The sequence below is a fragment of the Pundamilia nyererei genome, unplaced genomic scaffold (genome assembly GCF_000239375.1).
Source record: "Pundamilia nyererei isolate P.nyererei 1_Seehausen unplaced genomic scaffold, PunNye1.0 scaffold00051, whole genome shotgun sequence".
NCBI classification, from domain to species: domain Eukaryota; kingdom Metazoa; phylum Chordata; class Actinopteri; order Cichliformes; family Cichlidae; genus Pundamilia; species Pundamilia nyererei.
In genome coordinates, this window is record NW_005187452.1 from 1,510,621 (window position 1) to 1,526,526 (window position 15,906).

The window sequence follows — 15,906 nt, forward strand, 5'->3', positions numbered from 1 at the left end:
GGAGAGGAGAAGAGGAAAGAAGATTAAGAAATCACAGCCAGTGCGCTGTGCCGAGCGAGAGGTTGAATGCATTTATGTATGTATGTTATCAGTATAATTATGGTGCTATGTAGCGATGGCTCAGTGCTGAAAGAGCAGTCTTATTGTGCTTGTCTGCTCTTCAGATGAGTGTGAAGAGAGAGGAGGGGTTGGGTCTCTTTTTAATCAATTCTTTAGGTTTTTAGGTGTTTAAAGAAATGTAAATAAAGTGGAAACAGCTCGAATGTGTTTGCCGTTCTTTGCCTTTATTCAGACAAGGCTTAAAGATGTAAGCAGTGTTTTATGAGATGATAACAGTAAAACACAAGGAAGCAAAGTAATCACATTTTGGTATTAACGGTTCTGCTCAGTTCCGTTAAAGAATACGGTTTTAACGTCATTTTCTTTTTGCCACCTTTAAGATTTTGATGCTCGTGATATTGAAACCTACACAGTTACAAATATAGTCAAGTAATTAGCACATAAGCTGATTGCTCTATATTGAACAGCACTATGTATCATGTACGGCAAAAAAGAAGCGGTATATGTTATAGCATAAAATAATCACTTTGCACTAACAAACTTACTGCATTTAATGTATTTTTTGTATTTTTTGTATAATTTTAGGGAAAATGGCTATGGTACCAATGTTTTTTTAATGCAACAGTAAACAAACAAACAAACAAAAAAGATTAGCAAATGAGGTTGAGCGGATTTATTTAGGTTTATATTTTAGCAGTAATGCAAATTATAAAACTGGCCATTTTTAAAGCGGCCAAAGTCGCTGCTTAGTTCTTGCAGACACTGAATATTCTATTTAGGTGTCTCTTATTGAGGGAGACCACACCAGCACACACACACACACACACATACAAATGACCGCCTTTGCTTGTATCCATTTCCAAGTCGATCCCTGTCATTTTCTCTCTCTTTTCAGGCCTATTTCTTTTTTTCATTTCTCACTTGAAGGAAGGCACAGTTACTCATAAAAGATGAATATGTGGAGGCATGGGGAGGAAAGGAAGAAAGGAAGAAAGAAGAAAGAAATGCTTTTTTGTGTGTTTTGAAAGAAGGTGGGCCACTTTAGTATGACAAGCTGTCATTACAGTGGTAGGGTGATGCAGTGGCCTGACAACTGGCGGGGACAAACATACAATCATCGTATTAGAGAAACTACTCTCTGCCTCGCTCTGTGCTGTTTGCTGTGCGCTCCTTTAGTCTGTGTTTCTGTGTGCACTTGCACTGCTTTATTATATACAATCTTTGAACAACTACCTCGCTAGATGGCAGCCATAAACACAAACTGATCCTCAAACAACTCTAAACTGTTTTCATCCACCCCTACTGGGCTGAGGATCATAATAGCAGAAGAGAAGAGAAGAGAAGAGAAGAGAAGAGAAGAGAAGAGAAGAGAACTAACATCGGCTTGTCACTACCAAATCAGATAACTCTCAGTTTGTTGATAACTTCTCTGATTGTCTGGTTGCTTATTTTGCTTGCCCTGGGCTCTTCTGTCAATGTTTCTAAAGGGCCGGATCTCCGAAATAGCATTACTTAGTAAAAGTATTACCATAACAAGTGTCATGGGAATTTAAAATGACAAAGCTGCATTTAATTATACGTTGCAAAACTTTGGCTTCGGATGGTGTAAAGATGTGATGGCTTTCACTGCCTTACTGCTTACAAAACATATCTCCAAAAAATAAAAAGCAAAAAACCCCAGCTAAAAATAAGAAGAGCAGAAGAAGCGGAGAGAGAGAAACAGAGAAGAAGAAGTGGGAGCAACAGAGACAGAGCAGGAAGAAGTGCTGACAATGTAGCTACCTCGGCTTGGCTAATACCTTTCCATCACACCAAGCATTGTGCTCTCAATGCTGATAAGAACACACAGTCCAATAAGCAAAAAGGGGGAAAAAAAAACAGTGAGAGAAAACCTTACACAATTCTATCTAGATGATACCAGCAATGCTTTGGGAGGGAGAGGAAGTGAAGGAAGAGTGGAAGACATAAAAGAAAATACATTGAATTAAAGAATGGAGTAAGGAGGGGAACAGGAGCAAAAAGCATTTACATTTACATTGTCATAGTCAAATGAATAGAATGATTTCATCAATATATTGAATTGCTTTTTCAACACTTATACTGTTCAGTTTGTTTTTCTTCCTCTCTCTCTATTTTAAACAGTCTCCTATCTTTGGAGGGTTGTTGAACTCCATGTCAGTTAGTTTGATACAGTAGTGAATATGTTTTCGCAAAAATAGGAACACAACAATTGCACACAGCAATTTCAAAGACGTAGGTGACCACTCTTATGCAATTACAAGCAATGACACGTCCACTTTTTGCTTTGTGGTGGCTGAAATCATGTATCGGTCACGTACATACAGCAAAATCCTGTGAGTCTAACGTTGAACCTGTGTTTTATGTTGTGCATTCTGCAAGATAACTGCATAGTTTAAAAGCAGCGAAATAGAGCTCAGAAAAAAAAAGCTATGCGTTGTTTCAGTGTGGGTTTATGTGTGTGGAATCACAGTGTGTGGGTGATTATAGTTGTTTTCAGTGACAAAAATGAATAAAAGACAAAATAAAAACTCCAACAGCGACAGTCAATCTAAACCACTCTCCCTCCTACTGGGCTCTTTCCCCTCTCCTTTTTGCTCCTTTTAGGTCTCAATCTCTCTCTGTCGTCGTTTCTACCTCTCACACACAAACACCCCCTATCATTTCTTGTCCGTCTCTCTATCCTGTCACACAAGATGCGCACACACACACACACACACACACACACACACACACACACACACACACACACACACACACCAGGGAGCAGATCAATTGTTACAGTGTTAGTCAGGGCAGGAAACCTGTAATTCAGTTCATTGGCTGCAGAATAAACCCCTGATTACATACAATCAATTTGACAATGGCTAAAACACATTCTGCCCGATGGGCTGTTGGGCTGTAAAGACTGGCAGAGGAAAGGAAGTGTGAGTGTGTGTCTATATTCCTGTGTGTGTGATTGTGTGCGTGAGAGTTTCGACACTATGAATTCTAGTATGAATCTAAATGTGACGGATGCAAATACATGGTTCACACGCAGTGTTACAAAAAAGCGAGAAAGACTTAGGGAGATATTCTACTGGGTCTAAAGCTGTAGTCTAGAGAATAACACACGCATCCCTATGTGATTGGAGAAGCGTTGGGAAGCAAAACACGCTGGGTGTTCTCAGCCTCTCTCCATTGATTAAGAATTATGTACTTTTCAAACTGCAAACTTTTCAGGAGCATCATGTTGAGTCTGCTCATAAAAATACCAGTTTTCAATCATCAATGTGCAGACTTTCAGTTCACCATCCGCTCTCCTCGTGCTTTTTGTTTCTCGTCTATTCACTTCTTTAATGACAAAATTTCAAGGGATTTATACAGAGTCGTGTGTACTCTGCATAAAATACAGTCTATTATTATATATAAAGATGAAAAAAAGATGTAAAGAAGGGGAGCATGTTCAGGGCAACAATGGAAGTCAGTGCACCACTAACTCGTGTTTGTGTGTGTGTATGTGTGTGTGTGTGTGTCAGATGGGAATCTTGATGATTTAGGTCATTTTCTTGTGGAGCATTGGCTGATAAGTATGTTGCTGCCAGGCATTATCTCTGTCACCATGTCTCCCGTGTCTCTCTCTCACTCCTTCTCCCTCTCTCTCCTCACCTTTCTGTTTGCCCCTCTCTCGCTCCCTTTCCATCTCCTTTATCTTTTGTATGTCATTGTATTTGTAAGGATGGTTGTCTACTGTAAAAAAGGTTCTTCAAATTTCTAAAACGGCTCAACTTCATACAGTGCACAGTGGGCCACTGATTAACCATATCAAAAATATTTATTTAATACATAAATCACTGAAAATTTGATGTTTATTTAAGTTCTGTTGTTGTATTTTATAATTTTTTTATTTCATATTATGCGCTGTGAAATCTGAAGAGTAGAAAGTACTGTACACATCCTCTTCCTGGGTAAAGTCTATAGGAGATATTGCATATCTCTCATATATGCGCATAGTTATTTTATTAGTTGAACAATATATAAAATGAATTCAATGCATAAACGTACACATTCACACTGCTTGTTCAATCGATATTGAGAATGTTTTACTCAGAAGTGTCAGTTTTATGAAATGTAGGCTGGCTCCTTTATAAAAGAAAGGTCATTGATCAAGGTTAGCATTCTTCTCTCTTTCTATGTGCATGTGTGGATTAGCAGTGTTATCACTTAGCATTAGGTGCGCAGCAGCCCTTCCAAACACTTACTGACACTTGCTGTTGTCACCAACACACATGCACTGTAGCACGTGCCGAAACACACACGCGCACACTTAACTATCGGTGTACAGTGAGATGTACAGCTCTCCTGCTTTCTCTCTCTTATACAGAGACAGGCAGAGATCTGGGCAAGGCGCCACATCAAATCAAATTGAGGAAAAGTATAATAAAAAGTGTTTAAAAACAAAATATGACCCATCGGATTAAAAGCACATTATATTAAGCAGATGGTGAAAGAGGATTTTCACTCTAGTAAATATGACAGGGCTTTCAAATGTGACACAGGAACGAGCCAGTGAGACAGGAAGGGGAGGAAGGGAGATAGAGGCAAGGAGGGGATGGGAAAAGAGCACAGTGCTGCAAAAGTAGGGAGAGAGAATGTGTGTGTGAAGTAAAATGGTCCTCGATCTGAGACGGAATAAGGGAAAAAAAGTGTAATAAAAGGGAAAACGGAATGTGGAAGAGGAGAGGAGAGGAGACACAAGTGAGTAGAGCGTCAAAGCTGCATTCTTTAAGCAGATCAGATTTGGGGAAATTGGGCTGTCACTACAGGATTGTGATGATTTACACCTATCCATCATAGGGTGTGAGAGAGAAGCAGAGCCAGAATATGTACAATAATCCACAGCAGCTGTGAAAATAGAGAAAATCAATCCTAAGCAGGCACCATCCAACGTGTGCGTTTCAATGTTTACTTCAATATTCCACAAATAATACATCTAGACAGATTATATTTAACCTTACACATGTAATACTACTTTATATCTAAATGCAATGACTGTTAAGGATTCTCCCAGTTCATTACTTTTACTTCTGTATATTATCACTTTACTTCATTTATACTGCAAAAAAGAGAGAAAGTGATAGACTTGAAATACCCGACTCCAAATTCACTAAATAAAAATGTGAAACAAGATTCTTTTCACTGTAAATGCCCATTTTGACCTGCCACAAGCTGCTGTTGACACTCGTCTTCAGAGTCTCCTGGCCTGTTCTTCCCTCTCTCCCACCCATGCCCTCTATCCTCCCCCTCTTCCTCCCCTCACTGCTGGCTGATGCACCTTACAGTCTCGCTCCTGGACCATCTGTTAGGGAATCTAATTCACATCCAGTCATAATCAGGTTTGCTGCAGTGCCCACTGTCTTTCGCCATCTCTGTCTCTCTGTCTGTCTCTGACTGCTTCTTTCTGTCCACTTCACACTGCGCCTTTGTCCGTTTTCCTTTAATCTGGAACCTTCATGAATGTCTTTCCCTTAAATGTCATGTATTTGAATATACTTTACATTCAGTATAATAGGTATACAAAGCTCAAAACTGGCGTAAATCTCGCGAACTGCAACAAAAAAGGGACATTTTCTGATCTTGTCACCAAGAACCTTTTTCTTTAAAATGTGGCTGTATTGTTTTTAAATGACTACCCAGTAATGCTTTTTGCTGCAGCATTCTGCAGGATTCTTACTTTTGAAACTTCTTGCAAATTACTAAGATTTAAATACTGAATCAGCATATCATTGGTAAATATAAAGAACGACATGCTCCACTTAAACAAGATTTTAAATGTGTATATCTATGTGTGTGTACATGTGCATGTTTGTCCTTGATTGAGAATAGGGCGAGTCGAGGTGAAGAGGGTGGAAGTTAATGAGAGGTGAGTGTCTGAAACCCCCTCTCTCTTTTCCCCTCTCTCGCTCTGTCTCTCTCTCTGCTCCTGCAGTAATCCTCTTCTATAAATCTGCAATCCAATCAGCGTTGTCCACACTTACACACACACACACTTACACACGCACACACACACACACACACGCACTCACGCACACACACACAGCTTTTGGGAAGCCCATCTGTGTGTTAAGGCAATCTGCTTTATCATTATGATTACATTGGGCTCAGTTTACAGCACAGTGTGTGTGTGTGTATTCAAGCGCACTCTAGCTGCCTGACATTAATCACATTCCCATGGTTTGATGGCCTAAATAAAAAGAGGAATAATATTGTTGCTGTCCAATGAAAACTGCAGATCTCCAAAAGCATTTAAGAAATTTCTTTAGAATTCAAAAAAGTTTTAATGCAAGAAAAGGCCCCAGAAAACTTCAAATTAAATTAAATTTATTTCTTTGCTTTTTTTGTAGAGATCTGTGATATGAAAAAAAAGTTATTCTAAGAGATAAAATAAAAACACTGCTATAATTCTAAATTCATTTAAATTCATTTCTAAATATTGTCCCTTCCGAACCTGGATTTCTTTCATTTTCAGTGTGTCTGTGCTGTTCAAGTGTGTGTCTGTGCAAGTGTGTGTGAGAGAGAGTGCATATAAATTACGGCCAAATCCCATCAACACAGTTGGAGGTCAGATATCCTAAGGAAGTGTTCCTGTGATCTTATAGTGCATGTGTGTGTAAGAAAATGTGTTCCTTTTACCGTGTAAGTGAAAACTTGTGTGTGTGTGTGTGTGTGTGTGTGTGTAGGGGTAAAGGTTCAACTGAGGTAAGGTGACTTTTACCTTAATATTTAGTGTTAGTACTTTAATATTTAGTGTTAGTACTTTAATATTTAGTGTTAGCTTTTTAAGGCCATTTTTTAAAAATAAACTATTTTCACTGGATGTGTTGGTTTGTCACAGATGGACATGCATAAGAATAAATAATAATAAACTATAACAGGTAATGAATTATGGCTGAGTTCAAGTGCTTCAGATTTAGAGTCCTGGTATTCCTGTCCCACAGATACGTCTTACTGGGAGGGACACCGTTCTTATGGTAAGTTAGGCTACCTGCCGTGAGAAAGGACTACTCTGAGCTCGGTTTCAGGAGAAATAAAATTCTAAAAATTTAACAGAATTGCAAATCCCCAGATTGTATTTGTTCAGCACAAGTCTTGAGATAAATCCTCAAGTTGTTAACTTCACAGTGCTGCCCCCCACCCCACCCCCTCCCGTAGTTAGGGGATACTGTTATGTCATTGTGTAGGCTTGGCACATTTGCGGCAGCCGAATTCACAATAACAATATAATTTGCAGTTTGTTTTGAACCATAGAAGCGAAATAATGCTCCCCATTTTGGAGCCTAGTGTGTCTCTATCCATGTGTACAAATGTACTGTGTGACTTCAAGCCACGGACTGACTCCATAGCCCCTGGCAAACCTTTACACCTCTCATCACCAGACTTCACTGTCTGCCAACACACTCACATTGTGCTACTAACACTCCTCCTGGTGACTGGCCGAAGGTCTGCGTGAGAATGGCTTGCCAGACCTCTAATTGGCTTGACCCAGACTAACCCTGAAATCCTATTGGACTAAAACTTCCCAGTCTACAGCGCACACGGGAACACACACACACATGCATTTAAAATTAAAGGGCTTCACAAGACCCTAATAATGCACTAATCAATATTGTTCCTAAAGAATGTGCAATAATACAACAATAATAACAACATAATAAATCACAGTAATGTTCATTTAAGATAATCATGTTAGTCAGTGAGATCTTGAAGCATAATGTCCAAAATCCAGAGAGAGAAACCACGATCTGGAGAACAGACAGGCAAAGTTTGGGAAACCCACTTTTGGTTACACTAGGTTCTAATATAGCCTATTTAAATTAAATACATATTCAGCTGTTTTTAAAGTGAAATAATGTACAACAAGTAACACTAAACACAGTAATAATATACTTATTTGTTTATACTAGTCCAATACCCCTGAATTATATAAATTATATAGAAAGCGCATACTTACAGTTAAACGTTCGCTTTCAGGGCATGTCATGCTATCTCTTATCCCGAGAAACTTTCAAAAGAGGAGGAGGAAGGATATGATAACGTTTGTCTATATTTAATGCGTCACACATTTCCTGTGTTTAAACATGAAACAAGAAGCGTATTTACAGTATAAGCTCTAAAAATATAGCAAGACAGCCTCAGCAAAACCTGCCCGGAACAACATAAAGTCAGAACTGGTTTTGTTGGAGAACTTTAAAGTGAAATTTCACTTTGGTTGAAGCTTTTCATGCGTTCAGGTTTGACTGCACATACAGATGGCATGGAGAATAATTGTAATGGTAAAAGAGAATGTCCTTCAACAAAACGATGTGATTTAAAGCCTCTGCACTGCGACGCATTTGCACTACTGAAGTGTCCTTGAGCCACAAGTTGAATCCAAATTCCTTGTGATACTCTATATATACTAGGGAAAAAATATTCTCATTTTAGTTGCACTGTTTAATCATAACATATAGTTTACAGTGGATTTGTATGTCTTCTATATTGTGGCGTTTAAAAGAGAATTTTTTTTTTCCCAAGGGTAGGGAGTTGGGGTTTCCCAAAATTTGAAATAAAAAAAGAGTAGATATTAAAGGCTTGGTCGTACCGTGGGGAACCCCTTCTTGATCCCAAACGACACTGAAGATCACCCTTAACTTGGATTTATAGGCAATTATTTAAAGAACCCGATAGAGGGCAGGTAAAAAAAAAAAAAAGATAAAAATACAGAATACTGGTGACACAAACAGCGGAAGATGGTTTGTAAAGCTGATAACATAAAAAGTGTTGTTAAAAATGTAAATTACTTCAAACTAATTTAACAGATAAGGCATATGAATTAAAAAAAATACACAAAGAAAGACACACATGCACACAACCGTTCTCCCCACATTTGAATAGATGGTGGAGAAAAGTTGGTTCTCTCCAAATAGTCTCAAACACGCACACATCCTGACCAATAAAAACTGGCTTTTGATGTCTCCAAATGCTTGCCTTTTCTTTCTCTTCTTCCGAGGTTTATAGAGGTCAAGTGTGACTTTTGTAGAAAACTCAACGTAGATTTATGGATTCAGTCACTTTTGTTTTGCCCTTTTTAAGTCATTCCCCCTTTCTTCTTTTGTGTCTGTGGTCTTCTTGTCAGTCTGTCTTACCTGGGGTTGTAGAGGGCATGTGCGTCTCTCATGTGGTTGGCCTCCAGTGGATCGTAGCTCTGGTGCATTCTCCAGGCGCCAGCGCCGCATTTACCATAAGATGACTTGGAGTTATCTTCACTGCTGCTGTTCACTAATGGCCCCTTCGATAAGTTCATTCTGTAGACAGAAGCAAAGTGAGAAACATAAGGATGGCGCTGACAATACAACAGAGAAAAGTAGGAAAACAGCAAGTGGGACTGTAAAGCGGAGACATGGCTCCTATGTGTTGCGTAAAAGCCATAAAAACTATCTGATGACACTGAAATCAGTTGTTCAGGGGCAATGGTAAAATAACAAAATAAAACTTAGGAAAAAAAATAGAAACAGTGACAAGTTACATTTTTGTGTGTTTCTGCTTTCTCAGTACCAGAATCTGATAAGGTTAAAGCGCTGTAGAAAACAAAACACTACTAAACTAAACACAAAATCTTTTTCATTTTATTGTTTTAATAAAATACTTTCTTCAGCTCAACACAGTGACAAGCAAACAAAAATGAAATGGAAAAACAAAAAAAATCTTCAACACAAAATTACAATTAAGTGGATGACCACTGAATTACAGAGCGCGCTTGAAAGGGCACAGTAACAGGCACACATAATCATTCAGCCCTCAGTAAACATAAGAAAAAAAACTATTATGATTTATGCAACTGCAGAGTTAGGACAGAGAGAGGCAGAAAAGAAAAAACATAAATACACAAAGAAAGGTCCAAGATTTACACATAGGGCAATTTGCAGAGAGCATCTCAGGTAGGCAGAAAGATGAGAAGCTCTCAGACAGACGCACAGGGGACAGATCAGAATTTTAAACTAGTACATGAGACTTTTGTCCCCGAGTTTTACCAGTTTTAACCTCAAAAAACCTTTTTAAATGGAGGAAATATAAAAGTAAAAGCATCAGAGGAAGAACTGCCATCCTTCAATCAAACCCAGTGCCGTCATCAGAAGCAGGGCTGTCGCTGGGGTGATAAGGTCACCACAGGCAACAGAATCAAAAGCATCCCTTACAAAAACAATTTAAAAAAAAGAAGCAAAAAAAAGAAAAGAAAAAATTACATCATGGCTGGGCTTGTAATAAAATGATCTGAATGCCCTACTTTTAAACTATCGGGGGAAAATGAAGCGAGGGAAGTGGAAGGAAAAGCAGTTTCCTACCGGTGGATAAAATCTAGAAAAAACAGATACTAATTCAGATTTGGTAAACTATGAAAGAAAACATATAGTAAGAAATTAATCCTTCAAAAATAGTGCAAAGATCTGAAGAGGTGCTTGCTTTTGAGCATTTATGCTTTTGCTTAATGAGAGCGATTATAATAATCACGTCTGCTAATACTAGCCCAATTAACCTAAGACTAATTATTGATTTAATATTAAAACTTTGCCAAAGAATTACAGAGCTGAAGCCAACTAATAATTTCATCCCAAACATGTAAAAGTAGAAATCAGGGAGCACTTTGAGCTATGCATCGAAGTTAAAAGACAATGAATAAAAGAATCTTTCTTTTTCAGGTCTTTCTTTAAATTTTTTTTACACTGTGACACTCCTGTTTGTGTGTGTTTCCTCCAGCAAAGTGTATCGGTAAACAGAGCAGGATGTTGGTATGTGTCGCAAACTGATAGACACGTGTTTACCACACAAACAACCGGCACATACGCACGTGTGTCTGAGTGTGAGATGTTGTCCCCGCTGTGGGTTCCTGTTTATGTGAGGGCCACATAGACAGGCAGGTAGACAGACCAATGACTTGTCTGACAGCCATCCCTCTATCCATCCACAGAGCTGGGTTGGCTCAGTGAGAGGTGGAGGGCCAGGGTGTGTAATATGTAGGTTTTAGTTCCACTCTGGTGAATAGAAGGAATCGATATCTTTCTGCTGCTGCTGCTGCTTCAGACACTTATTGGCTTTGGTTGCAGTGTTACAATGCTATATAGACAGCCAACTATTAATTCTGTTTTTTTTATGTTTTTGGGTGGAGGTGGTGGTGGTGGTGGGAGAAGTGGTTCTGGTGTGACACCAAGGACTAAAGTATATCCACTATGAGGTGCATGTGGTGCTGGGAATTATAAACCATTATAATCAATCAAAAACTTTCTGGCCGAACAAGTAACTCAGGTTTGCGGCAAAATTCGATCACCTTCTCCCGATCCGCCCGCTTACATTCTGAATTAATATTTTCTCCCTTGCCCACCTGTGTGTGCTAACACTGTGACCAAAGTACCCCAGATACTTTGCTGTGGGTTGCAAGACTGAAGACGAGGGCCACTTCTGACATCTAAAAACCAGACGGCGAGGTGATTTACTTTTATTTTTAATGACGGTATCTCCGCAACAATATTACAACATTACCCTTAGCGTTTATTGTATGCCCACAGACGCTGTATCGAAATCGGACTGCATGAAGTATTTGCTTGAAAACGCTGTAGATTGTTCAGTACTGTGTTTTCATCTTGATTTGGGTTTACATTGTGTGCAACAGTTTAAGTCCTGTGTATGTATCACCAGCCATTTGGGTTCAACTGTCACATTTTGGCTGCAGGCATCTTAACTGCATTAGAAGTAACAGACGCTGTAACAGCTTTTTTAGACAGGGGCTGAAATCAGAGAAATATATTATTATATTTAGGTTTAAACCATAAAAATCACGAACCACGAGAAATACATCTGAAAAGAAAACCCGAGTTTACAAAGTTTTATGATTAGTCTGTATTATGATATTTTAGAGAAACCACAAAAAGCTCTGTCTGATATTTGTATTAACCTGGACTAAAACTGTTTAGGATTACCGAAAGAGATTCTGCTTTATCGCTTTATAACCACATAATCTGATTTTCCTAGTTCTTATTTCATTTCAGAAGAATGAAACTCATTAAAAAAAGCATCTTAAAGCCAACAGACAATTCTTTACATGAGGCGTTTTTTTCTTTTTAAAAATTGAATTCAGCACATGTGAATCGTATACTAAAATAGAAACACAGTACTAAACATATGTAAAATGAAAATCTGAATTTTACACATTTTACATTTTTTTTAAACATCATCAAATAATAAGTCAATTGAAAAATTCAATCCCACAAGTACTCATATATGTAAGAAATAGCTCATATCATAAATATTTAAATATGCATGTAGAGCAAAGGAGAGAATAAAAGAAAAGTGCAATGTATGTGATTCTACCTAACCTATTTCACGCTCCTGTCAGTACATGTAAGCAGCACAAGAACCAGCACATGCAGACATACTATGGATGTGTGGCGGTGTGTGTGTGTGTGTGCGAGTGTGTGTGTGAAAGCAAGGAGATCGTTGGTGTCTTTCTGATGCTCAGTGACTCGCTCATGTGTTGCTGGCCCATCTGTGAACAGAATGACCATGCCATGGTATGTGTGTACATATGTGTGTGTGCGTGTGTGTGTCTGTGTGTGTGTGTGACATGGTGATGCAGTGATTGATGAGACAGTTGCCATTCTTGCTAATGCAAAACGCACCTATCCCTGAAGGGAGCAAATGCCACAACACTCACACACACACACACACACACACACACACAAGTAACTGCCCTACCTAATTACTCCTCTCGTCAGGGTAGTGTGACGTCTTGCAGTTACACAGACAATTTGTATGCATAAATATGGATAAACCTACAGATATGAACACTAATAAATAACTGAACTAAAGACTAGCCAATCTCCTCTGCTGCATTAAAAATTCCCGATGATCCCATTGGTTTCCTCCTCGCAGATAAACTTGTTGGTTCTATTTTCATTTCTGCACTTCTTGTTGCAAATTGCTGACTTTTCTAGATCGTTTACATGGTTCTTATAGTATTTATACTTACTCCCGATAACACTCAGCCTTATACTTGCCTGGAAAGTCTTAATGTGCAAGATCAAAAGTGGCTGTTTTAAATCAAGAAAAAAAGTGTGGTACAGACTTTTTGATATTTGGAAGTAATTAAAAGAATCATTAGATCACGATAAATACTGAGCGGATGCATATATTGATATACATATACGTCTGACGATGTTGCTCTGCGTGTGACTGCATGTGCAGCAGGGCAGGTGGGGTTGAACGTAGCCCTCTGTGTGTGTCTGAGCGGATGTGGATGTGTGTGCACGTTAGCGTTAGCGACGGGAGCTGTTAGCGGGGCAGGCGGCAGATGGGCTGTCGGCCTTAATAGGGACTGAGCGGGTGCAGAAAGGTGACAGTTCCACAAGGGAGGGGGTGTGTGTAGAGGGAGAAGAGGAGCGCGTGTGTGTGTGCGTGTGTGTGCGTGTGTGTGTGTGTGTGCGTGTGGGTGGGTGGAGGGCGCTGAATGGTAAAGGAAGATAGGGATAAAGAGAAAATGAATTATCTACTGCCATGAATAAAAGAGCGGATCAGCTACGCAGAGGAACACGCATCCTAAAGAAAAGAAGCGTTTTTACCATGTAGGATTAGAGCATTTTTTAAATGTAATTAATGTAAACATAATTCACATAAATGTTCCATGCACAAATACTTTAACATCTGATCTTTACTAAAGTTACCAGTGATGAAACTATGTAATTTTTAAAAAAAAATAGAGCGATATTTTGGAATAAGCAATAAACGTATATTAACTATTTTATTTAAGCTACATCAAACTAAAAGTGAAAGTTTTTCAAATGTCAAATACAATTTAACTATTGTGTGAAAGCGTAAACGCAGTTAATAGACACAAATGCGCTCTCACTCACTGTCTCTCTCACACACACACACACATGCACAGAAACAAGGCCTTAATAACACACATAGTTTTCTTGTTTTTACATGTGCAAAATAATGAATTGTATATTAACACGTGACATCTTCTCACACATGCACGGATGTGTGTCAAAGCTGAACCGTTGGTACAGTTGGAGGGACCAACAAGGACTGATGCTGTTGGGCTTGTTTTTTTTTTTTCTTAAATAAAATTAAAAAAATAAATGAGTTATTTTGTGTGATCAACATATTTGTTAGAGACAATTTCCTTTTCACAAAAACACCAAAAGCTGTGAATAATGAGGTAAATATACATATATATGTTGTTATGTACGTTTCATTTTTTGTGTATAATGAAGCGGGTGGAATAAACTTAATTAATGAAATTAATAAGTTCAGGGCAGGAAGCAAGAAAGTGTAAAAAAAAAAACCTTTCTTCAGTCTTCAGTGTGTAACTGTAAAAATCTTGTCTAATAACTAGAAATCAAAATTCCCTGATTCAAAGAATATACACTTTTGTTGAGCAGCTTAATATCTGAATATACAGTACATTTAGGAAGAACAAATACTTCTGAAAATCATCATGTGATTGTAGTTTATTTGTATGGTGCATCTGATAAAGTTGGCATAGAGAGAAACCTAGTGCACAGACAGGAGATAGAAAGAGTGAAAGAAAAAAGTGCAAGGCAGATGAAAAAAGCAGCAAAAACTAGAGAACTAAACCATGAGGTGGGGTGTGGGCTGGTCTGTCATTCTCTCCCCATCAGGCACACACATGAAGCATGATGGGAGGATGAGAGGAGGAATATTTCACTGTCAGTTGGAAGGCGGCATGGTCATTCATTTCTTTCTCTCTCTCTTAGTAGCTATCCCTTTCCGTTCTACTGTATCTTCCCTTTTTTGTCTTTTTGAACCCCTCTTACACACTGTCGAAACAATGACAATTTAATCATACTTTCAGCTTGGCCGTGCAGAGGGAGAGAACAACCCAAGCAGCGAAACCATAGGGCTCTCCCCATGGGCAGCACAACAGAAAAGTGCCATAGACAGACAAGGGGTTTGAACCTTCACCATTCTCGTGATCCTCTTTAACTCATGGACACACTTTTACACTTTACACACACACATAGAGACATACACACACCTCACCTCTCCATCTAAATCTGCTCTATTGTGGCCCGGTCTGCGCTGTCTCCTCCTATTAGGACTGAGGAGCAGCATTAGAAGCCCTAAGCACAACACGATGGGTACGCACACACTCATGCATACACCAGTCACCGGATCTAAAGCGTAACTCAATAGCTCATCTGGTTGAACTTGATAAAATTCAAATTTAGTAGTGACTCCTTTTCTGAAAACAATAATAACACAGACACCAAAGAAACCTCACAATGTATATAGCAATTCTAAGAAAACGTAATTTAGTTTAAAGCAACGTTTGTTAAAATCAAGCAGATGCATCTACAAAGGGACCTGTGTGCTTTTGACACAGTTCAAATTTGCACAGGTGCAAAACATCCTCTTTTTATTCTGCATTTCTTGAAACTATATACTTGGTCATAGCAGATTTGAAAAGACGGAAAAGTCAGCAGCATTACGGAGAGTAATTCTCAGACGGAGCATAAATGATTTGATAGAACGTGATAATAGTAATGATTGAATTCACATTTTGATGTATGGATGACGGAGATGTATGGATGATGGAACGTGGGGAATGAGAGGATGAGCGCTGTGGAGAGGAGAAGAGGAGATAAGATGAGCGACATTGCCTCTCACTATATATCACTCTCTCTCTCTCTTTTTTTTGATCACTGCTTTGGCATTCAACCGTGCATTCACACACACACACACACACACACACACACACACACACACACACACACACACACACACACACACACA

The 15,906-nt window shown here is 38.8% G+C and overlaps 1 protein-coding gene across 3 annotated transcripts in view; it reads right to left on the minus strand.

Annotated features, from left to right (window-relative positions):
* The window catches only part of esrrga (estrogen-related receptor gamma a), a 68,133-nt gene that overhangs the window by 47,960 nt on the left and 4,267 nt on the right, over positions 1 to 15,906 (minus strand). For all 3 annotated transcript variants that reach the window (XM_005733311.1, XM_005733310.1, XM_013910894.1), the window contains exon 2: positions 9,243 to 9,401. In XM_005733311.1, the coding sequence (XP_005733368.1) occupies positions 9,243 to 9,401 (159 nt within the window). The remainder of the gene's footprint in view (positions 1 to 9,242; positions 9,402 to 15,906) is intronic.